Below are 24,606 nucleotides of genomic sequence, written 5' to 3' on the forward strand. Positions count from 1 at the left end.
CTGGCTCACGGCGGCCCCGCTAAGCCCCGCCCCCTCCACGCTGCCCGACGGGCCGTTTGACGTCAGCATCAATGCAGACATGCAGTTCCTGTACGCCCCTTCAAAATAAGACGTCTCGATGAAGCGGTGAGAAGAGCAGAGGTGAAAAACATCTCCAGGTTTAAAGAAGATGCTTGATGTAGGTAGGTGGTACTAGAGTATTTTCTGCTTCACTACATGTAGCCTTTCTGTATCTACAACACAAAATGAATTCAACACATGAACGCATCGATAGTATTACATGTTTCTGTGTACTTTTAAGTACATTTTGATGTTTTGTTTTTATTAGAATATGTTTTGATAATGCAGTGTAGGGGAGAGCAGGGCGTGCTGTCACCTTTACATCTGACCTCATGACGGAGCTGCAGACTGTTGAACAGAGAGCTTGACAAAATAACTTCTGCTGTCAGAGGTGATGGTTCTTTTGCATAATCGTGTCCCTCGATGGACAGATGAGACTTGTGGTTGACCAAAAAGAGGAAACTTTAAGCACTTTGCATGCTCATTGAAATGTTTCAGGAAGTCCACAAAGTGCGCATCTTTCATCCATTCAGAGGGATTTGCCTCTCCTTTGCTTGTCAGGTGGCCCGTTGATCAGGAAGTGATTGCGGGAGTTTACACGGTAGGAAAATAAAATATTCCCTGTGGCTGAGAAAGCTCAGGTGATCCTTTCAGCGGAGGTCAGGGACCTGGCTGTCTGAATCCACGCCTGGCCGCCACTTTGTCTGGGTTACGTACAGAAATGGACCCAGTTTCATCAACAGTCCACACGTCTCCTGGTCCAAACTCACTTAGAAGAAAACCTTTTCTCTGCAGCTCCTTCCTGAGCGACAGCACTGTGTGCCGTTCAACTTCAAATCTTCTGACCTCACTTGTCAGCTGACCAATTCATATATTTAACAAGCTGCTTCTTTAAATCAGGTGAACAACTCTTCTGTGGTGTTTCATAAGCAACGTTGTTGTCAGCGTGGCGGTCTGACTTTCAGATTCCTCTGGGAATCTTTTGACCGATCCGAGTCAGATGTTAAAATCCTTCTCTGTCCTCCTGACAGATTTGCTCCTCAGCCGCCTGACGGCCTGTAACGTTATGTCAGTGTTCTGCTCTGTGATTACAAAGAAATTACAGGCGTGTTACGCTGTCTACTGTCCCATATTCATCACACCACACTAAACAAATGTGTGTGTGTCTGCTAACACACCACATGCACACACACTTCATACAGTGTCCAGGGATGCTGCGGCAAACTGCAGCTCCAATATTCCCTTTAGCAGATTTTAATGCTGCTGTCAGAGCAACGTTCACACACCGTCTTTCCAGCATGCGTCTGTTTGTACTGAAGCACGTACATGTGACAACTTGCCCCAAACTGACGTGTGCTAATGCTGGCGAAACCTCAAGGTTAGCTCGACACTTCAGCTGAAGCATCAAAAGACACGTTATTGTCTCCTCTACTGAGAACAAACATGATGATTTCGCACGGTCACACTTAAAAAAGTCGAACTGTTTGAACAGGAAGTTGACCGTAGAACAGGAAGTCACACAAAGTGGCTGGTGTTCTGAACAGTGTGACGCCTCTCCCCGCTCTCCCCTAGTAATACTAGAGTAATACTACACCCCAGGTACTTCTGCTTTTACTTGAAACATTTAACATGTGATTCATTCACATTCAGGCAGTGACGGATGAAGTATTCAAATCCTTTACTTAAGTAAAAGTACTACAAGAACACTTTAAAAACACTCTGTTACAAGTAAAAGTACTGCATGTTACTAAAGTATGTAAGTGTAATCAGGAACAACAAGTATTAAAAGTAAAAGTACTGAAAGCAGAAAGAAAAACGTCCTGTGACTGTTCTGCTATCATAGATTAGATTATTATTCTTAAAGCAGGATTTGAACTGTTTTGTATCAGACTGCATCAAGATCAATGACTTGTTTAATCAGCTGATCGTTTTCTCTGTTAATCGATTGGAAATGTTACTCAGAGCCCAGAGTGACTCCTTCACTGTGTTTGTTCTGTCAGTCCAAACCTCAAAATGACTTCAGCATTATCAGAGTAGCTTCACTACATTTTCTGGCCATTGTGTACCTGTGTAAACTGTTGGAGTTTAATTTATTACCAAACCTTATATTTTATAAACTCTTCATGTGTTGTGTGTAAAAATCTGACTTTGTAAAATAAGTGAAGCTGTCAGTAAAAAGTGTTCTGATGACGGCAGTGAAGTCTTTTCTAAAAATGTTAAATGTTGTGAATAAACAGCTGAATGTTTTATTTTGGAGGGTACACCACTTCCTGTCTGATTCCTTAAATTTGTAGGAACTTGATGCCCACCCCCCCACCCACCCACTGACAGGCTTCTGTGTGGTCCTAATGCCCTCCATTTTTCAACCCAACAGCTTCCAAACACTATTTAATACCTCAGATGTGCGCTAGAAGTATTTGATACTCTTGAGTTTTCACATAAAATGATTTTAAATTAATAATAATTAGAATTTGGTTGAGAGCAGCATAATGTTCAGTTCAGGTTTTACAAAATAAACATAATCATTTTTATCAAAGTTTCAATGAGAGAAACAAAGAAACATGAAATCTAATCAAAATAATTTTTATATTATATTTGTTCAGAATGAAAAAAATAAAAACATGTTGAGTTAAGATAACAGAGTGGTGCAGACCTGCTCTACATGAAAAGAGCAAAACTGGCACTAAATAAATAAACTGAGTCACTCTCTGCTGAATAAAAATCTAATATTCGCAGCATATTTCCATCAGAGACGATAATCTTTGTGTCTAAAATGCCACTGTGTCTTTGTGTGTTTCTGGGTCAGTTTAAATGACGGCCTCTGTATGAGGAGTTAATGAGGTGACTGGCTCAGCTTCATTTGTATGTTAATGAGGGGGAGGAGCTGGGAGCAGAGCGCCCCCTGCTGCTGCAGCTGCAGACGCTCAGCTCTTTGTGTTTCACAGCTTCTTCAGGGTCACGTGCTCAAAACTCTTCAGAAACAGAAGATGTGGACCAAACTGAAGCAGTTCTCTCTCACTCAGAAGGCTTCTCTCATCACGGCCTGCAGAACACTTCGTCTGCAGCACATTTCTCCCCGTGTGCCATTAACGTATGTTATTATACGTTATATGTCATTTAGAGAGCGGCTGTCAGGGTGAACGATAATAGAATTCATGGTCATGGGAACAGAAACCAGAGGATTTACAACCTTTGTAATGATCACTAGGTTTTTTGATTATTCATGTGCTTTTTAATTAATTAACTTTCATCCTTTAATAAGGTTTGATGACTGCTCTACTGTTTTATCATTGTTATTTTATATCATTGTAAAGCTCCTTGTGACTTGCTCTGTGAACGCTGAATATTAAATTAACGATGTCACACCTGTTTTGTTCTAGTAGTTGTAGAAACATCTCAAGGATGATCAGATAACATACTTTATTGTCCCTGAAGGGAAATTTGTTTTGGACTCCATATAAATCAGACCTGTAGAGTCACGTTACCTCCTCAGTGCTGCGCTCAGCTTCATGGAAAAGATTTCAAACAAACTTTGTTCACGTTGTCATTCTGGGTGCTGCTTGTTGAATTTTGAGGAAAATCTTGGAATAAGGGTGAAGTGCTGTGAACTCTTTCCACATGCTCTGTATTTAATTTAAAACCGATCGACCAATCAGACGGGCCGACGGCGGCGAACAAAGACCTGTTCAGTCTGAGGATTTAAAGGAGCAGTCCTGCTTTTTTGATCGGCCGATCAGTTTCTGCGTCTGACCACGCACCTGAAGAGACGTCCTCAGCTGATTGGCTCACAGCGGGAGGCGATGTGTTGCATGACAACCAAGGTTATTGCTGCTGTCACCTGGTTACTCATCAAAGACTCACAGCTGATCATAATATAATCTGTGTTTAGAGGCGGAGAGCTTCCGGTCCAGATTAGCTTTTCATTGGACGGTTTGTGGAGTCGACTCTGTGGCTAAAACGCGTGAAAACTAATTCTGCACAAACGCTTTGAACTTTATATGAACTGAAACAGACGGCATGTTGAACACAGAGTTCTTCTCTTTAATAAACTAATAAGTTAATAACTGATGTTTCCACCGAGCTCAGCGGCGACGTCAGCGTGTCTGCAGTTACAATATAAACCACACACACCGAGGTCCAGTCTGTCTGTGAGACGAGCTCAAACCAGGTTCTGGTTGGGGACGGCTGGTGGGACGTTTGGAACTGTTTCCTGATGTTTTACAAACCAAATAAAGACGTTTCTCGTGTTTATTTAAAGTTTCTCATCTTTAAAAGCCTGAAAAAGAAACTGAGGTCAACCTGCAGCTGATCTGTGACGTCCAACACGGAGGACAGAAGCAAAGATCTGCAGACGGGCGGCGAAGACAACAGGGTCATAAAGTATTGATGAATCAAACAAAGAGCTTCGGCCGCGTTAAAGCTTTTTGTTCCTGGAGATATTTCTGGACCTTTAATGCTCACAGGAAACCACAGGAGACCAGAACCAGATCAGGTGTCAATAACCAGACCCTGTGTTCCTGAACGTGGAGGAACAGCCCCCCCCGGTGGTGGACCAGGTCTGAGGACGGTCCGTGAGGAGGACGTGTTGCAGCAGATCGATCTGATTAATGAGCTGATGAATAATGAAGAGTGTTTGATGTGTGAGTGCCCCAAGGCCTGAGATCAGCTGATCGTCTGCAGCCTCCTTAGAACTCAGAGTTTAATCCTTCGCCTGAGAACATCGATCGTCAGACAGACACACAGATGCACAGAGAGCTGATCGATCAGTCTGATCAATACTCCCAGACAGACTCAAACATCTGAATGAGCCGTCGGCTTCACGCTGCTGCTGCTGAGAGCCTGCGGATCAGAACCAGAACCAGAACTCCTTCGTTGACCCAGAGGGGAAATTCTTTGTTTCAAATTGCTCACTTTGCACATCAGGGTATTAGAAATGATAATAGAAAGCAGTGTGGACATGTGCAGTTTTTTACAGTCATAACAGAAGTGTCTTGATAAATGAAAGCTACATGAATAAAAACTACTAACAGTAGTGAAAGTGGACACGAAGCTGTTCCTGTGATGTAGAGACAGAGCTCAGGTAACACAGGTTAATAACTCTTGATCCAGTCCGGGCTCTGAAGCTGGTTCTGGATCAGACTCGGCTCCATCATGTACGGCTGCTTTGTTTTGGATCACACCAGCTTGCTTGTAAAGACCTGCCCTACTCTGCTTCTGATTGGTTAGTTTCTTGTCTAAAGTCTGTAGATGATGACAACTCATGTAGTCAGAGGTCACCAAGTACTGCAGAGAAAAACTACCAGCAAGTCAGACCGACACCCAACAGCAGACCGACCCACACGGCGCTGAACCAGAACCAGAGGGCCTGTAGGTTCACTTTTACAGGCCTAATTCCTAATTCTTATCGGCTTACTCTTTTTTAGGAAATATCTCCTTTCCTCTCGCGCATGTTGGCTGTGAATGAAATGTAATCTGCGTTCAATAAAGCTGTAGTCAAATCACACACCTGGATTTGAACATTTACCTGGGCAGGTAAAACTCCTGAATTCCAGATGAAAACAAATGTCAGCTTATTGTCAAAATCCTCACAGAAGACTTAAAGGAGACGTGTTATTCTGATTTCATATTGTAGTTCTGTGACTCCTGTGCTGCAGCTTTGTATGTCTCATACTGACTCTTCATGTAGGCCTTCATTTCAGCCTCTGTCTGAAACAAGCTGTAGATGCTCCTGTCTCTTTAAGCCCCCCCTCTCAAAGTCCACTGTCTTCTGATTGGCTGTTGTCTCATGTGTTCACCAGGGGCAAGTTCAGTGCAGATGAAACGGTGTGTTTACAGACATGTCGCAGCTGATTGGGTAACACCTGAGACACGCCCACCAAACGGGAGAAAACAGACCTCGAAGCCCGTTGAGGAACGTTGCGAGGAGACATATTGTTCAATCCGAAAACGTTGCAAAATGTTTTCGGATTGAACTCGCCCAGGTTGCCGCAGGGATGGGGCTGCGTGTTCCTTTGTGGGCGTGGCCAGCATGCTTTGTCTAGGGCAAATGACCATATAAGGAAATCCAGCTCAGAATGACATCATACCGAGTCAGAAAACCTAACCTACAGCGTCTCCATGAGCTGGTTCTGTGATGCACTGGACTTTATTTAACAGCAGCTGCAAGTGATGCAGACAAGACATGCAACTAAGGTCGAGGTTCAGGAATGGTACGGTCCGTTTTAGAGGTGTCGGAAGGCATGAATATGGGAATAAGATAGGTAAGAATGACCCCACGTGTTGCCTCTGCTGGGGGGTCCAAGTCTCAATCCCCCTTGTTTTTCAAACCATGCTTGGTACTGAGCATGTGCAGCTCCCAACCAAGATCTACTAGAAGTGAGATGCTTCAACACGCAGAGTGAAAAGAGGAGCTGCAGCAGAGATCTGGTGTAAACCTGCTCTGCTCCAAATCAAATGAGGAACGTGAAAATGAGCTCAACACGACCTCTTCAGGTAAAGAAGTAAGAAGTCTGGTTTACATTTATCTTTTCATCATTTCTAACGCAGAAATGAATTGTGCTTCAGATCTAGACTTAAAACCCAACTGTTGCTTTCTGTTAACTGACCACATGCAATCCTTTGTGGATGCTCCTGTCTCTGCAGTGAGTCTCCAGACCTCTGAAACCCAGACCTCTAGACCTCTGACTTTAGACCCTTGTTGACAGATGTCCATAATAATAATAATGAAAAGACTTTGTAACCACAGCACAACGTGGTTTTCAGATGAAAAGTGTCGGTAATCCAGGCAGCAGAAGTCTTCGTCTTATCTCTGTTCAACACGGGAAGTTCAACATTTCAACATGCTGATCACAGTTTGTTATCTTTATCATTTTAGCACTTTGAACTGCATCATTTCCCCCCCAAGCTATCAGACCTTTATGCTCAAAGTCACCCTCACTGCTCCTCTGAATATAGTTTATTCTGTTTACCATTTTTATATTTGCTTCTATATTGATGTCTGTTGTCTGCTATGTAGCAGAAGGGAGTTACAAACTCAGTTTCTGTTAGACTGTGACAAATGTGTGTGTGTTTACAACACATTAATATTGGTGACTAGTTAATGATCTGTATGTCGAAGCGTGCTGACTGTTTTGTGCACTCAGTGTTATTGTGGTGTAATGTATTATTCTCTGTGTTGTTTTATTATGTTGTCCTTTTTTGGACTACAGATGAAAATTATAGTATCTCAAAAAAAGTGAGGACACCCCTCAGTGAAAATGTCCACATTGGGCCCAATCAGCCATTTTCCCTCCCCGGTGTCATGTGACTCATTAGTGTTACCAGGTCTCAGGTGTGAAAGGGGAGCAGGTGTGTTAAATTTGGTGTTGTCGCTCTCACACTCCCTCATATGCACGCTCACTACTTTACACTGTTATACAAGCTGCACGCTCGCTACTTTACGCTGTTCGACAAGCTGCACGCTCGCTACTTTACGCTGTTCGACAAGCTGCACGCTCGCTACTTTACGCTGTTATACAAGCTGCACGCTCGCTACTTTACGCTGTTATACAAGCTGCACGCTCGCTACTTTACGCTGTTCGACAAGCTGCACGCTCGCTACTTTACACTGTTATACAAGCTGCACGCTCACTACTTTACACTGTTATACAAGCTGCACGCTCACTACTTTACACTGTTATACAAGCTGCACGCTCACTACTTTACACTGTTATACAAGCTGCACGCTCGCTACTTTACGCTGTTCGACAAGCTGTACACTCACTACTTTACACTGGAGCAGAGTCATTTCTTCAGTGTTGAACATGAGAAGATAGAATCAGATATTTACAAAAGTGTGAGGGGTGGACTCACTTTGTGAGATGCTGTATGTCCTTTGTTAAATAAATAAACCACCTTAAATAAAAACTGTTTTTCTAAACAGCAGAAAGTTTAAGGAATTTACAGACATCTGATCCTTAAATATCCCTCATTTGTTTAATCAATCCTCATGAATTATTTTTAAAGCTTGTTTAGCTTCCATTAAAGGATTCTTTTAACTGACTGACATGATTGGTTGCCTGGGTTTAAACTGCTTTATAGGGTTAAAAATGTTTTATTTATGATTGGTCTCAGATGCTTTCAGAATCCAGTTGTTAAACTAGTTTACAGGATTCAGAAAATAGTTTTAAGAACTCAAAGTGTGTAATGGAAGAAGTCATACAAATAACATTTAACATATTAAGATGTTATTGTATTGTATTCGTTTCAGATGTGTGATAGTTCTTTATTTTAGTTCTCTTTTCTATATTCCCCATTTTCAAATGTCTTGATTAAGCTGAGGACTGCCTGTCCTGCCCCGCCCTCCCCCCTATAAATTACTGCAAACAGCATCACCGCCTCCACTTGTACAGCTGAAGACAGCAGAAAGCTTCCTCCACCTGAGCAGGTAAATAAACCACCAACAGCAGTTTGTCCAGAGCTGAATTCAGTCCAGAACCTGGTTTCACTTTGCTGCAGGTTCATTTAGTTTTGAATCTTTCCTGTTGCAGCTTGTTGGAGACGAGCAGCTTGTTGGAAACAGCAGTGAAGGTGAGAAACTTTTCGATCATTTAGGAGTTGAACTGATTAACTGGGAGGACAACTAAACACTGATGTTCTGCTGTTCAGATGAATCTCCTGCCCTGGATGATGCTGGTGTTCCTGCTCTCAGCTGGGACCAGTTTGGCTGATGTGGACGTGAACTGGCTGGCTGGGATTGTAGAGGCCATCAGGACAGAGTGAGTAGACTCGTAGTCTGACTGCATTTCATGTCATGTACAGGACAAGAAGGGTTCATTATCCAGTTAAGCCAAATAAAAACATCATCATGTCCCGCGTCTCTTGTCCGTCCAGTCAGATGGTTTTGGTTTTATGTATCCAGGTTTGGAAATATCTGTCTCTGAGATTTCTGCTTCCACCACAACACAAAAGAGGTCCAAACAAAGGAGTATAGGTTTGGGGTTACAAAAATACGCCAACTCACGTATCATGTGTCGGTGCATCGCTGCACCCGGTGTAAGCAGGGATTCCCCCGGAGACCACCATCTACAGTGTAGGAGTATTTTAGACAGACACTCAACAACTCGGTGCTCCGTCAGCTGTGGTAATTGGAAATGGCTTCACTGCAGCACAACTGCTGTGCACAAATACATGAAGCAGCATGAACACATGAAGTGAAAGCATCTCCGAGCACTTTATCAAGACGGCAACAAGCCAGCACTACAAACCCTGTTTACTTTCTGTCCCCACACAAGTCTGGTACGTTATCAGCACGAGGAGCAGGTTTCTGTTACTGGAAGTCTATTAAAAGAGATTACTAGAAACTATTTTCTATTACATTCTGTATTAAAAATTTCTGCATAGCTGCTGTCATGGGAACCTTATTTAACGCCACATATGAGCGAGAAAACAGTTTAAACTTTCACTGTGTGCACAATTATTAGGCGAGTATTTTGACCATATCATCATTTTTTATGTATAAAGCATTTTTATTTGTATAAAGCTGAATGCACCCTTTCTTCTCCGTGCCCTTTTGGTGCCACAACTATTAGCAACAAAACGTTTGATTGTCCTGGGGTCACGCCTCAACAGTTGAGCCATTTCAAAAGTGTTGCCTCCGTCTGAAAGACATTTTACAGATTTTAACATTTCAGTCTTTTCAATCTCTTTTTGGCCCATTTTGCCTGAGGTAATGAAGCTGCCTGATAATCATACACACCTTGATATAAGGTGTTGAACTCCTTAGGTCAAACCCTCCCTCATTACACAAATACACATCACCTGATATGCTTAAATCCAATAAGCATTTAACTTTAAACAGCTTGGAGTTGGAAAATATGCATAAAGTTGATATGTTCAAAATACTGTGACTAGTCTGTGACTGCTGTTAGTCTGTAGTCTCAGTTACATTTGCATATTACTCCAATGATGAACGAAATCCATGTTAGAAACAACTTACTTAACGTACAACGTAACAACGTACTTATTGTTAAGGCAGCACGGTGGCCCCACAGCAAGAAGGTCCCGGGTTAGTTGTCCGGTGGTCCCCGTTACAACCCTTCTGGCTTTGAACCCCGGTCGTCCCGGCCTTTCTGTGTGGACCATCAGAAACATGTCAGGTTCTCCAGTCAGTGCCGTTTGACCAGACAATGCATTAAATCTGGAGTTGGTCCCTGGTCGCTGTACAATGGCCGCCCACTGCTCTCTTCAGGGATGGGTTAAATGCAGAGAATTAATTTCGCTATGTGTATGTGACAAATAAAGTACCTTTAATATCATAACACAGCAGTGATATGGAAAATTTGACTCATTTTAAGATCTGCTGCTATTCTCCTTATTCTAATGGAGGTGCAGCCTAAATATTAACTTTTGTCCACATTGAGAAGAGCAGATTGACTTTCATTAGTTCAGATGGAGGAACTGCTGGTCAGCTCTCTGTGATCTTTCTTTTCCCGGGTTTACATACTGTGTTTATGGTACTGGTGTTGTTCGTTTTATGAATTTTCGCTGGTGAACATCTAAGGATGTCAGAGTTTATGATCCAACGCTCGGGTCTATCAGACTTTCTAGAGTGAAAGAACTTTAAGATTGTTACTGTGCACATGGACAACAGTCTGTTTCAACTGAGCTGCTTATAAAAATCTTACATTACAATTAGCTGACACTTTTATCAAAAGTGACTTACAATTGCTCTACATGTCAGAGGTCGCACGCCTCTGGAGCAACGAGGGTTAAATGTCTTGCTTCTGGACACAAAGGCATGTGTCTTATCCACTGCGCCATCACTACCCTTTAACAACACTGAGCCTGAAGTGTGAGTAAGACATGGCAACTAAAACAATCCACGTACAGTCAGTCCAGCTCAGGAATGATGATCTGTCAGAATCAGAACAAAAATGCTCATCAGACCTCAGTCTGTTCAAACGATCTTCCAGTGCTCATTAAGTAATCACAGACTGCTCTAAATACAGAAATACAGTTTAAATAGTCTGTCAGCAGCTTTGTCTTCAGAGGAAACTCTTAGTGATAAAGAGTTGGTGACGTGTAGTAGAGCTGCTGGTGCAGGGATCAGATCCTCTGTGAATTCGACCCCAGAGTTTCCTGATGAATAACCTTCCTCTCTGAATCAAATCATCTCAGTTCTGTGTTACAGTTTGTGCATCTGTCTCCTTCAACAGGTACAAGATAAACGGACAGTTCTGTCTGGCCGCGAACATCCCACTGAGCGAAGACCAAAACGCGATTGGTAACGCCCTACAGTTTGACCGCTACAGTGGAAATGTTAAAGACATGATTAATGGGGGTGATGTGTATGAAAGCCAGACAGTGGTCATAGCCAAACCTGCAGGACCTGTACACGCAGAACCTCAAGTTCTGCAAAAGTTGAGCACATTGAGGAGAAACAGTGAGGGAAACTTCCTGCTCATCTACTCTTACCTCTCCCCATGTGGAGACAAGTGTGCAAACCCAGACAATCAAAAGCACAACATCCTTCAATACTTTAGAAACAATGCCCTTGCACCTTGGAAAAATAGTTATGCCTTTGTGTTTACAAGAGTCTTTGATCAGCCCAACTTTGGTGATCCTCCTACCAAAGAGGATTTGAAAAGACAGCTCGGGAGTTCCGGGCTTGGTCTCAAAAACATTTTCCGCTGTTTTGGTGAAAATACAGAATTAGAGTGCCACAGCTGCTCCTCTCAGGGAAGAGTTTCAAATGTTTGTATTAATAACAACTGGCCTCAAGGCGGAGGAAGCAGCAGCAGCAGCAGAAGTAGCAGCTACAACAGAGGGCAAGGCAGCAGCAGCAGTATAGGTGTCAGAAAGAGCAAAGACAACAAGAAATATAGACATAGAGACAGAAGCAGAAGTAAAAGCAGCAGTATAAGTGGCAGAAGGACCAGAGACAACTGAGTGAGGAGCAGCAGCAGCAGCGGGTAGAGCAGTTCAGGGCTTTTTTGTACAGTCAGATGTTTCTGGTCCCAGTATAAGTGGTTCCCACTGAGATAATCCCATTAAAACAACATTTGATCATCACGATGTAAAAACTTTCATTTCATGCTACACAAAGAACAGTACTTAGTGAATTATCTTGTGGCATGTTATATAATAATGAACGATTACATGTTTAATAATGATCATATTTTATAGTTTAGATGCCTCCTGTTCTCTGTGAATTCACAACATTTTTATTTTCCCAAAAGTCAAAGCAAGGACCTGTTATTGTGCTGCATGGTCATTTTGAATAAAGCTTGATTCAGCATCAAACCTGCCGTGTCTGACTTCATCCCAGAAACTGATCAACACACAGTGATCACCTGATGAACTGAAAATGGAAGGATTTCAGTTAGTTAATTATCAAAAAATATTAATACCAAACACAAACTTTTTAGTGAAGTTGAAGAGTTTGGATTTTCTGGCAGCTGACTGGTTTAAGAGTATTATTTTGAAATGAAGATGAAATACCAGAACCAGAACCTGGGACTCTGCAGTGGTGAAAACTGGTCCGGGTGGTCACCTGACACCTTTCACCTGTCCAGCTGCAGAAGCTGCTGGCTAAAAACGTGCAGCACGTAAATTTGTTTGCAGACGATCTCCTGTTATATGTATCTGATTATCATCAACATGTTAGAACATTCTTATCTGTTAATGCAGAAAGAGTTGGTAGTTTAGTCCACAGTGAAAATAATAATAGTGCAACATAGTCGTATATTTATTAATATCTGTTACAGGTTTTGTGCATTTTGGATTTTCCTCCCGGTTTGTGGGACAAAGGAGATATAAAAAACCCACATTAATAATCAGAGAGTTACAGCAGCTTCCTGTGTGTTTGTGTGTTTCTATGTATAATTAAACAGCAGTCAGTGTGCTGATGCTTCCTTCTCTACACTCAGCTCTCGTTGATCCTCCTCCTATTTACATTTGGAACAGCTGATTTGATCTGATCAGAGGTATTGATCTGAATAAAACACAAAGACAGACCAGTGGACCCAGTACAGCTGACTGGGAGGCAAACAGAAGAGGACTGTGTGTCCTCAGCACAGCTGTTTCACAGTGAGCGCTGCAGACACGGCGCCCTCTGGTGGTCAGTCTGGAATTAACATTCACTCACCATGTGGCCAAAAGTATGTGGACGGCCCTCAGACCCACTTGTGGGGGAGGAGACAGCGACAGGTTTGTCTGCGGGTCAGGGTACCGACTGGATCCACCATCAGCCCACGGTAACCGAGCCCTGATTGGTCTCTTCAAACCTGACTTCAAACACATCTGGAAGAAACAGAGACGTGATGATGTCAGAGTGTGATCATGAGGTTTGTCCCTGATGTATTGATTAGTGATGGTTGGGGAATAAAAGCAGCAATGAGGTGAATGAGACGGGACCCTTCAGTGTGACTGACGGCTGTCAATCAGAGCGGTGTTTGGGTTTAGTGTGACCTCGTCAGTGCCTGCAGAGCGCTCTGAGGCCACCTGTCAATCAACACCATTAACACACACACACACACACACACACACTGAGTGTTAAAGGAGTTTCCTCTTCACATCACAAAGCATCTGACAGACTCGTGCTGACGACGAGTCTCTTTGGGAACCACTGGTCTGCTCACTTATTATCAATTAACCAAAAAAATTACTCGACTTATTTAATTTCCAAAATTTCAGAAAACTGTAAAAATAATCTCCACCCCAGTTTCTTCAAATGTGTTGTTTTCCCCAACAGAGATCCAGTTTCCTGTGACAGTTTATTATTACAATGACTAACCGACTAATAAACATGTTGATTGATTCTGTTGCTCATTTATTCCATTTATGGACTAACTGTCTGCAGCAGGGCTGCCACCATTTTTTATTCAAAGGTTTGTTCAAACATGAGAAAAATATGATATTAAAGTGTTTCCAGTCAGAACACGGGTTTGAAGTAGTTTACCTTGTGGTCCAGCAGAGGGCGCTCTCCACAATCACTGTCAGCTGCTGACCTGATCAGTAAACTCAGCTGATCAGAAAAGGAAGTCACAGAGAGGCAGAGAGAGGAACTGTCAGTGCCCAATCCGTACCGCCCATAGATATCCATAATAAAGGCTAGATGTCTCGTCCGCGCTGCTGGCCAATGGAGGTCGACGTCTGCACCTGGCGGCCATCTTGTCACACTCACTGGTAACATTGTGTTTTGGTGCATGTACTTGTTAAATAATCATAACTTCCTCAATTTTATACCGATTTTCAAACGGTTTGGTTTGTTATAAACGTCAGAGATGTCGTTATGACACTTATAAATAATTATAACGGACTTTCATATGAAAATAACATTGAACAGAACAGATAGGTGCAATGAATATACACGCACAAGGTATTTATGGTAAATCAATATATAGGCTACTAAAACTCAGTGTACAAAATGGCACCATAATTTATATATAGGCTGCCAAACGATTAATTACATCCAAAATAAAAGTTTGTTTACATAATATGTGTGTGTACAGTGTATTAATAATAATTATGTTTAATATATAAATACACACACACATGCATGTGTATTTAAGTTAAGTATTTAATATTTGCATGTATATACTGTATATAGACTTGTATATGTATATGCCAGACCTGGTCTGTATGTATATTTTATATAAAAATAACACATTTTTCTTAAATATATACATGTGTGTGCATTTCGAATTTCAAATCGTTATTGGTGTCAGTAAAACCTATATAATTGAACAGCTCGATTGTGGTCTCAGCCTTGATAACTTGCGCAAGTCGCCGTGATACACAACTATGCTGTACGATTAAGTCGTTTCTCAAAAAGAAAATCTGCAATTTCAACATGTTCAAGCCTCCAGAATTATAGCCACGTTAATAACGTTTGTAAGAAACCAAACCGTTTGTAAATCTGTCATGATTTCAACGAGAAGAGTATTTGGGTTCGTGCTGATCACTCATCTTACATTAGGTACCACAGAGAACGCCAGGAAGCTTGCCTGTGACAAGATGGCCGCCAGTGATAACAATAGAGACTCCGCCGTAAGACATTTAGCATTTATTATTCTTAGATTTAGTTGACTATTCACATTTAATTTCAGATGACAGCTTCTTGTTTTTCTTTTGATACTGTCGAACATAATTTTCTTTATCATTCACTCAAGAAGTTTGGCTTTGGGGATTTCTTTTGTGATGCAGTCAGGACTGTATAGTAATGCAAATGGTTAAATTAAACTTAAAAATGGGTCCTCACCCAGATTTGAAATCAGACGTGGAATTCGACAGGGATGCCATATTTCTCCCTCTCTTTTTTTACTTGCAGCCCAACTTTTATGTGAATACATTAAAAATAGTAATTTGCAGGTCATTTCCATTGCTGAAAAAACAGTCATTATTAGTCAGCTGGCAGATGACACAACACTGTTTTTAAAAGATAGCTCCCAGGTTCCTCTTGCTATTGACATAATAGAAGTCTTCAGTAAAGCCTCTGGTCTACGATTAAACCTTACAAAATGTGAATTACTGGCTCTTAAAGATTGTGATGTTGACTTAATTGCTAATATTCCTGTGAAAAGCTCTATTACTTACTTAGGTATTGTATTTGATAAAAATGAACCCCAAAGATGCAAGAATAACCTCACTCCCATTGTCGAAAAAAATGAAGAAATTTAACATGTGGCTATTACGTGATCTGTGTCACGGGTTGGGGTGCTGAGTGCAGACTGGGGCGAGGACCCAAATGCAGACAATGGCAAGGCGACCAAAAATGTTAATTAACTCAAAAAACTAACTTAAACAGGCTTACAAGGAGCTCGAGGCAAAGTCCAACAAAGGTAGTCCAGAACACAAGGCGATCCAAAACACAGGGAATAATCCAGAACTACGAAGACAGGGAACAAGCAGGAACACTCAACTTTAGACGCAAGGACGTGACAAAGACTGGAGAGACAAGCAGGCATACATATACACAGGGACTAACAAGCGGGGCGGGAGCAACACAGGTGAGCGGGATCAGGACTAACGAGGCAGAGAGACAGCAGGGGGAAACAGAGAGAACACTAGACAAGCAGACATGGGGCAGAGTGAATAACCACGAAGACAGAAACACACACAAGTTACAAAGAACCAGAACCTAAACGAGAACACAGAACTAGAACACAGAGTACACAGGAGACCAAATCACAACAATACAAACAAGGACCAGGAATCATTACCAAAACATGAACTAAGGACATGGAACTAAACTCAGACTCCCAAACAAGACACACAGACGGAATCATAACTATCTGTCTTTGAAAGCCAGGATTTTACTCTCAAAGGCCGAAGGAATTTCAAGAGTAACATACGCTGCCCTATCTTTATATATAGATCAACAAATGTGCAAAACCATTGATAAAATCCTTTATGATTTTGTATGGAAAAATTGCAATCATTATCTGAAAAAGTCTTTTTTTATGAATGAGTACAGTAAAGGTGGCCTTAGTGTTCTCGACTTTACTACCTTAAATTTCACTTTCAAGATTAATTTGATTAAGCGGTATTTAAATTGCCCAACCAGTATGTGGAATTTTATTCCACATTATGTCTTTTCTTCAGTTGGTGGTCTCCAGTTCTTGTTGCTGTGCACTTATAATATTGAAAAAATTCCTCTGAAACTTTCTTTGTTTCACAAACAAATGCTACTGGTTTGGTCCCTAATTTACAAGCACAACTTCACTCCTCATAGGTTTTATATCTGGAACAACAGATATATTTTGTATAAAAACAAATCAATTTTTTTTCGACAGTGGTATGACAATAATATTTTACTTGTAAATCAATAATTTAACCAACGTAGTCAACTTTATAACTACATGGTATCACCATGGTATCCCTGTTTCACCAAAGGACTTCTCCATTGTCTTCGATATCTTCAGCTGTCATCTCACTTTTCAAAGGTTTTAATGGATCTGATGATCCCCCAACACTGGTGGATGTAAAAGAAACAACTGTTGGGAATATCTGTTTTTCACTGCAACCTAAGAGTAGGAATAAGGCCATTTGTCAACCTTTTCAACAGGACATTAGGAGTACACCCGCTGCTGTATCATATTGGTCTTCATTTGTTGGAGAGATTTGTTGGGAAAAAGTTTGGCTTTTGCCACACAAGTTTTTTTTAACCAACAAAGTCAAAGAGATCTCATTCAAAATGCTTCACAGATTTTATCCCACTAAGGGTTACCTGCAAAAACTGAAAAAGGACTTGGACATCAGCTGTACTTTCTGTGGAGAACTCAATGAAACACTGGTGCATTTATTTTGGTCTTGCCCACATACCAACAAACTTTGGAGTAAAGTTTCTCAGTTTATTGTTGTCCATATTTACCCTCAATTTGCATTGCGGTGGGAAAATGTATTGTTTGGATTCACTAAACGTTACAAAAAATTATATTATATAAATTTACTTATTATTTTAACAAAATTTCATTTGCACAAGTCAAAATTCTTAAAAAAGAAACCAAGCTTTTTGGAGCTTGCTGCTAACATTAAGCACTATGTTCTTTTAATATCCAAGTGTAAAAACAAAAAAGCTGTTAAATCATCTGACCTCTGTAAGCTTTACAAGATATTTATTTAAACAATTTTTCTTCTCTTTTTTTCCATAACCCTTGACCTCCCTGGCCTATTTGTGATATCTCCATAGACTTTACCGATGTACAGAAGATGTCCTGCTGCATATCCTAATTTTGAATAAAGTTTTTTGAAAAAAAAATAAAAATCTAGCCTTTATTATGGATATCTATGATACCGCCGGCCTGATCCGCTCTGCACATGCTCAGAAGTGGTTCTGTCAGTCAAAGAAGGTCACCGCAGATCTGCCTGCTCAAAATGATCCAACTAAATCTTTCAAATCAAGATAACAAAGTGTTTTTTAATCTCTGGAGATGAAACTGTTCACTGTGATTAACAGGAAAATACTTTAGAAATGAAAAACCTGATTTCTAACAAAGGAGGCTAACGCTAGCTGCTAGCGACGGCTGCACAGCTGTAGGGTTAGCCGGTCGACGTGCAGACAGTCGCTGACTCAGGTTTAGGCCCACCCCCCTGTGGTGGTTAGGGTTAGGGGGAGGGGCTTTGGGAAGCTGTCAACGCCTTTTATACTAACATAGCTAGCTACCTAGCTAGCTACTAGCGCTTCCGGTCTCGACAGGGCGTCTCATCCGGACGCTGAAGGGTAGCTCTGACATCAAATAACGCTTTGTCAGCCTTTCTGAAAGCGTCAGTATTTGACGCCCTGAGATGAGAACAGACAGCAACACAGGAGTAATTATGAACAGGCACATTCGTGGAAACCTCCTTCAGACAGACAGGGATCCGGCAGGCAGCACGGAGTGGGTACCTACAGATACAGAGTTACTCCACAACACACCTGAGGACAGGTAAGTAGTCCTTACCTTGGTACTGAGCATGTGCAGCTCCCAACCAAGATCTACTAGAAGTGAGATGCTTCAACACGCAGAGTGAAAAGAGGAGCTGCAGCAGAGATCTGGTGTAAACCTGCTCTGCTCCAAATCAAATGAGGAACCTGAAAATGAGCTCAACACGACCTCTTCAGGTAAAGAAGTAAGAAGTCTGGTTTACATTTACCTTTCCATCATTTCTAAAGCGTTCATCGAGGATGAAACCTGTTTGTTTCCCTCCTGCAGAAGTCAGCCGGCGTCGGAGCGATGAGAGCAGAGCGGTTAGTAAAACCCCTCCAGGAGGGACGTGGTGAAGTTTCTCCTGAGAAGAAAAGCTACAGAAACACTGACTCTGAGAAACACCACCAGCAAGGAGACAGCAGAAGAAGTCAGAGAAGGTCAAAGTTTATTAAAACCATTTATTCAGGCTTCAGGCAGCTGACCGGGTGGACAGAGGTCAAAGGTCACAGGAAGCCTCATCAAACAGACTTCAGTGGAAAGAAAGACGTGTTTGCTGTTAAAGAGGAGGATGAAGATAAATTTCTCCTCAGCTGTGAAACTCATCAACCAGTTCAGAACTGAATCAAATAAAGACGAAGATGTTGATGGACGGACGTCTGGCCTCAGTTTCCCTCTAGAAAACATCGTTGGTGGAGGAGTCTGGATCTGCTGCTGCGCTAACCTCCTCCTCCTCCTCCTCCTCCGGTCTGATGGAGGGCAGATGAACATCCATCCTCCTGGTTCCAGCTGGAGAAACAAACACAACTCATCAGTCCCAGTTTATCAGACTGCATTTCCTGTGTTTCCTCCTTCAGACGTCTCTTCACTTCTTCACAGGTTACCTCACAGCGCTTCACATCAGATTACAATAAATAACGTCTCCAGAAGACATGAAATATGTGTTAGTTTGTTTTACAGGATTACAGTCTGCTGATCTGCTGAACTCTTTGTTTTTAGCTTACTCAGGTTTTATTTGTTAGTTCAGAGCTTTTATTCCTTTTTGTCTGAAGCTGAATGAACTCTTTGATCCGGATCATCTGCATCCTAACCCAACAGGATCCCGTCTGTCAGCCATTAAACGAACCAAATGTTACAGACAGGAAATGGTGCAAATCCAAACTGCAGATCCATGAAATCCATCTCTTCTTTAACTAGAACTCGGCTGCTGTTTGAAACTTGCCTGAACTTCTGAAGAGTCTTTTTTCCAGAGTAAAGTTGATGAAATCTCAGTTACTAACAGCATGTGGAAAGACTAGAAACGAAGAGAAGGGAACTGAACAGTGAAACTGACACTAGAGAATCTCTTCCACGTGCTGCTCAGCCGGCTGAAAAACATCATCTAGATGCTCCATGATGACGACATGAGTCCTGCTGTTATTGGACCTTTGGCGCTGCTGATCCTAACGTATTCCTACACACACGTGGTCATGGGGTTGGATTTTCAGGTTTGGTTATCAAGTGACTCAGATCATTGGGGCACTGGAAACTACAACACCAACGATCTTGACCTGTGGTGTCCCCCAGGGGCTGATTTTAGGACCCTTATTATTTACTTTGGGCCCCTGGAGTCTCTTTGTCAGAGTGTGACAACCTGCAATTATCACCAGGTTTCACCACCGGCGGAAAACCCCGGAAACGGCCATTTTGATTCAACACACACTGATTTGTTAAATCTCCTGCCTTAAAAATGTCAGTGTGTTGGAAGGAGAGCGACGGAGAGGAGCAGTGAAAAATCGGCCGGGGCAACACACTCTTTGGACAGTCAGACTAGAGGAGAAAGTAAGGTAGTTAATCCTTTGCCTACTGTTCTTCATCCGTGACTATCGGACGCCAATCCTCACTTCGCCGTGCAAAGTTGTTGCGGTAGCCGGTAAAACATTCTCCACCCAGCAGCAAAACCCCGGACTGGATTCTTGGACTGACTGGACTCCGTGACTTATCAAACTCTTTACTATGACGTTTTGTTTTGTGGCTGCAAAACTGAACCAGCTTTATTTTGGTTATTTATTCTCGCCATCAGCACCGAACTGAACTTATTTTTGTGTTTTTTGAAATGAACTGCAACTAATTTGTGTTTCTGAGATTGGTTGGTTTAAGTGTGCAGAACACCCCAAGTGGAACTTTGAGTTGGATTGTGCTTTACTTTGTGTTTTTGTGTGAAATCCTTAAATACACCAATGTTTTGTTTGCGCTAAGCTTTTGAGTTGTGGTGGTTCTTTCTTTTATGGTCATTCAATGGAGGGAGTACGTTCTTTTAAGAGGTGCATCCTTTGTGACATTTGATTTAAAAACCGTTGGCAACCAGGAGAGAGACCTGGCTGGCACCCCGAACAATAATAATTCAAACTGTGCAAATCAAACTGTTACAAGAGCACTGACCAAATGAACAGGACACAGTAAAAATCTCAGACACAAACAGAGCTTTTGGAAAAACATGACTTAGAAAAACTCGACCCTCGCTGGCAGATGATGAAACCTCTTTGTAAACACAGCAGTTGGTTTCAGGTGAAAGTGTCGGTCATCCAGGCAGCAGAAGTTTGATCTTATCTCTGTTCAACACTGAGGAAGTTCAACATTTCAACACACTGATCACAGTTTGTCTTCATCACTTAAAGGGACTATATGTAAGTTTTTCAATGAAATTAATGAAATGTTCATTGTCTTATTGTCAGTGGGCTCAAAACTCACTCACAAGAAGGAAACTACCAAGAAACATTCTAGATTCTAAGGAGACACGGTTTAATAAACATAAATCATAAAGTCACATGGCAGACTTATTAGCACATTTTAACAAATCTCCCTTCACCCTCATGCATCATGGGAATTCTGAGGGAGGGGCGTGTGCACAGCGGTTTATTTACGCCTCTCGTTTCAGCAGTGCAGCTGGCCCTCGTTAATGACTTGTTTTTAATTGTCCTTTTTGTGCTTCTACTACATTCTTCAAAGCTCTCACGCTTTTGTTTCTCGTCTTGACGGGAGCATCTAGCAACTACCACAGGAAGCATTTCAGAATAAGAGCGTTTTACCTGCCGGACTTTGCTGACATGTTTAGATTTAGTTGATTTGGTGATTAGTGCTTTTTGTGCTTCTACTGATTAAGTAGCTACGTAGTAAAAATGTTTTTTTTTGTCTGATTTAACTGTGTTTATTGTGGATATATGATCTGAAGTCTGTAACAGGTATTTTATTTTGAAATTGACCAAATTCTCTGCCGTTTCTGTGTCTGACTTCCTGCCTGGTTCATCTGCGCTGTGGTGCTGGACGCTGGGACGCTTCTTGGACGCACTGCAGAGCTTCTGGTGTGAACACAAAGCTGCACCGGCAGCAGTGAAGCAGACAGACTGTGGACTTTCAGAGTGAGTCTGGGGTCATGCAGGTGGGCCCACGATGAAGCTGCACTCCCACTGCTGACAGTCTAGCTCCGCCCCCGAATATAATGCTACCTTTCTGAGTAATACTGTTAGGAGTTCAGAGGGTTTGAGCAACACGGTGACATGTTGGCAGCTGGGCAAAATGATTTTCAGAGGTCTGGTTGTCTGTAATGTATGCAGCATCGCTGAGCCCGACACTAATTCGCCGTGGGAACAACATCGTATTCAGAGTCTGGGTTTGAAACTGCTGAAACCAGCCCTCTGACCTCTAAAACCAGCCCTCTGACCTCTAAAACCAGCCCTCTGACCTCTAAAACCAGCCCTCTGACCTCTAAAACCAGCCCTCTGACCTCTAAAACCAGGCCTCTGACCTCTAAAACCAGGCCTCTGACCTTTGAAATAAGGCCTCTGAACTTTGATCTCTAAAACCAGCCCTCTGACCTCTAAAACCAGGCTTCTGACCTTTGAAATAAGGCCTCTGAACTTTGATCTCTAAAACCAGGCCTCTGATCTCTGAAACCAGCCCTCTGACCTCTAAAACCAGGCCTCTGACTTCTGATCTCTAAAACCAGCCCTCTGACCTCTAAAACCAGGCCTCTGACTTCTGATCTCTAAAACCAGCCCTCTGACCTCTAAAACCAGGCCTTTGACCTCTGAAACCAGGCCTCTGACCTCTAAAACCAGCCCTCTGACCTCTAAAACCAGCCCTTTGACCTCTGAAACCAGGCCTCTGACCTCTGAAACCAGGCCTCTGACCTCTGAAACCAGGCCTCTGACCTCTGAAACCAGGCCTCTGACCTCTGAAACCAGGCCTCTGACCTCTGATCTCTGAAACCAGGCCTCTGACCTCTGAAACCAGGCCTCTGACCTCTGATCTCTGAAACCAGGCCTCTGATCTCTGAAACCAGGCCTCTGACCTCTGAAACCAGCCCTCTGACCTCTGAAACCAGCCCTCTGACCTCTGAAACCAGTCATCTGACCTCTGAAACCAGGCCTCTGACCTCTGAAACCAGCCCTCTGACCTCTGAAACCAGCCCTCTGACCTCTGAAACCAGGTCTCTGACCTCTGAAACCAGCCCTCTGACCTCTGAAACCAGCCCTCTGACCTCTGAAACCAGCCCTCTGACCTCTGAAACCAGGCCTCTGACCTCTGATCTCTGAAACCAGGCCTCTGAACTCTGAAACCAGCCCTCTGACCTCTAAAACCAGGCCTCTGACCTCTGAAACCAGCCCTCTGACCTCTGAAACCAGCCCTCTGACCTCTGAAACCAGGTCTCTGACCTCTGAAACCAGCCCTCTGACCTCTGATCTCTGAAACCAGGCCTCTGACCTCTGAAACCAGCCCTCTGACCTCTAAAACCAGGCCTCTGACCTCTGACATCTGAAACCAGGCCTCTGACATCTGAAACCAGTCCTCTGACCTCTGAAACCAGTCCTCTGACCTCTGAAACCAGGTCTCTGACCTCTAAAACCAGGCCTCTGACCTCTGACCTCTAAAACCAGGCCTCTGACCTCTGAAACCAGGCCTCTGACCTCTAAAACCAGGCCTCTGACCTCTAAAACCAGGCCTCTGACCTCTAAAACCAGGCCTCTGACCTTTGAAATAAGGCCTCTGAACTTTGATCTCTAAAACCAGCCCTCTGACCTCTAAAACCAGCCCTCTGACCTCTAAAACCAGGCCTCTGACCTCTAAAACCAGGCTTCTGACCTTTGAAATAAGGCCTCTGAACTTTGATCTCTAAAACCAGGCCTCTGAACTTTGATCTCTAAACCAGGCCTCTGATCTCTGAAACCAGCCCTCTGACCTCTAAAACCAGCCCTCTGACCTCTAAAACCAGGCCTCTGACTTCTGATCTCTAAAACCAGCCCTCTGACCTCTAAAACCAGGCCTCTGACTTCTGATCTCTAAAACCAGCCCTCTGACCTCTAAAACCAGGCCTCTGACTTCTGATCTCTAAAACCAGCCCTCTGACCTCTAAAACCAGCCCTCTGACCTCTGAAACCAGCCCTCTGACCTCTGAAACCAGGTCTCTGACCTCTGAAACCAGCCCTCTGACCTCTGATCTCTGAAACCAGCCCTCTGACCTCTGAAACCAGCCCTCTGACCTCTAAAACCAGGCCTCTGACCTTTGAAATAAGGCCTCTGAACTTTGATCTCTAAAACCAGGCCTCTGATCTCTGAAACCAGGCCTCTGACCTCTAAAACCAGCCCTCTGACCTCTAAAACCAGGCCTCTGACCTCTAAAACCAGCCCTCTGACCTCTAAAACCAGGCCTCTGACCTTTGAAATAAGGCCTCTGAACTTTGATCTCTAAAACCAGGCCTCTGATCTCTGAAACCAGCCCTCTGACCTCTAAAACCAGCCCTCTGACCTCTAAAACCAGGCCTCTGACTTCTGATCTCTAAAACCAGCCCTCTGACCTCTAAAACCAGGCCTCTGACTTCTGATCTCTAAAACCAGCCCTCTGACCTCTGAAACCAGCCCTCTGACCTCTGAAACCAGGTCTCTGACCTCTGAAACCAGCCCTCTGACCTCTGATCTCTGAAACCAGCCCTCTGACCTCTGAAACCAGCCCTCTGACCTCTAAAACCAGGCTTCTGACCTTTGAAATAAGGCCTCTGAACTTTGATCTCTAAAACCAGGCCTCTGATCTCTGAAACCAGGCCTCTGACCTCTAAAACCAGCCCTCTGACCTCTAAAACCAGCCTCTGACCTCTAAAACCAGCCCTCTGACCTCTAAAACCAG

At 42.9% G+C, this 24,606-nt stretch overlaps 1 protein-coding gene and 1 long non-coding RNA gene across 4 annotated transcripts; one reads left to right on the top strand and one right to left on the bottom strand.

Moving 5' to 3' along the window:
- Positions 1-38: 38 nt before the first annotated feature.
- LOC119910370 lies at positions 39-12,342 on the top strand. The gene is made up of 5 exons (XM_038728957.1): positions 39-182; positions 8,375-8,485; positions 8,589-8,628; positions 8,707-8,816; positions 11,256-12,342. The coding sequence occupies exons 4-5, from the start codon at positions 8,707-8,709 to the stop codon at positions 11,986-11,988; spliced, it is 843 nt and encodes a 280-aa protein (XP_038584885.1). The 5' UTR covers positions 39-182; positions 8,375-8,485; positions 8,589-8,628; the 3' UTR covers positions 11,989-12,342.
- On the bottom strand, positions 10,111-16,094 carry LOC119910371. Of its 3 annotated transcripts, none has more exons than XR_005445621.1 (4): positions 15,854-16,094; positions 13,187-13,341; positions 12,553-12,630; positions 12,246-12,400 (listed from the first exon to the last, which is right to left on the bottom strand). It is a non-coding gene; the product is annotated as an uncharacterized LOC119910371 (long non-coding RNA). The 3 variants fall into 3 exon arrangements; XR_005445622.1 differs by having other exon boundaries at positions 12,541-12,630; XR_005445620.1 differs by lacking the exons at positions 12,246-12,400; positions 12,553-12,630 and adding an exon at positions 10,111-10,169.
- Positions 16,095-24,606: the final 8,512 nt, after the last annotated feature.

This window comes from Micropterus salmoides, unplaced genomic scaffold (assembly GCF_014851395.1).
Source record: "Micropterus salmoides isolate LMB-PRFRI ecotype aquatic unplaced genomic scaffold, ASM1485139v1 Ms_hic_scaffold_19, whole genome shotgun sequence".
Taxonomy (NCBI): domain Eukaryota; kingdom Metazoa; phylum Chordata; class Actinopteri; order Centrarchiformes; family Centrarchidae; genus Micropterus; species Micropterus salmoides.

Bases quoted from the DNA above. Each gene is read 5' to 3' on its own strand.
- LOC119910370 (XM_038728957.1), top strand. From the start codon at position 8,707: ATGAATCTCCTGCCCTGGATGATGCTGGTGTTCCTGCTCTCAGCTGGG. The intron at 8,817-11,255 runs GTGAGTAGACTC...CTCCTTCAACAG, and splicing joins GTAGAGGCCATCAGGACAGA to GTACAAGATAAACGGACAGT.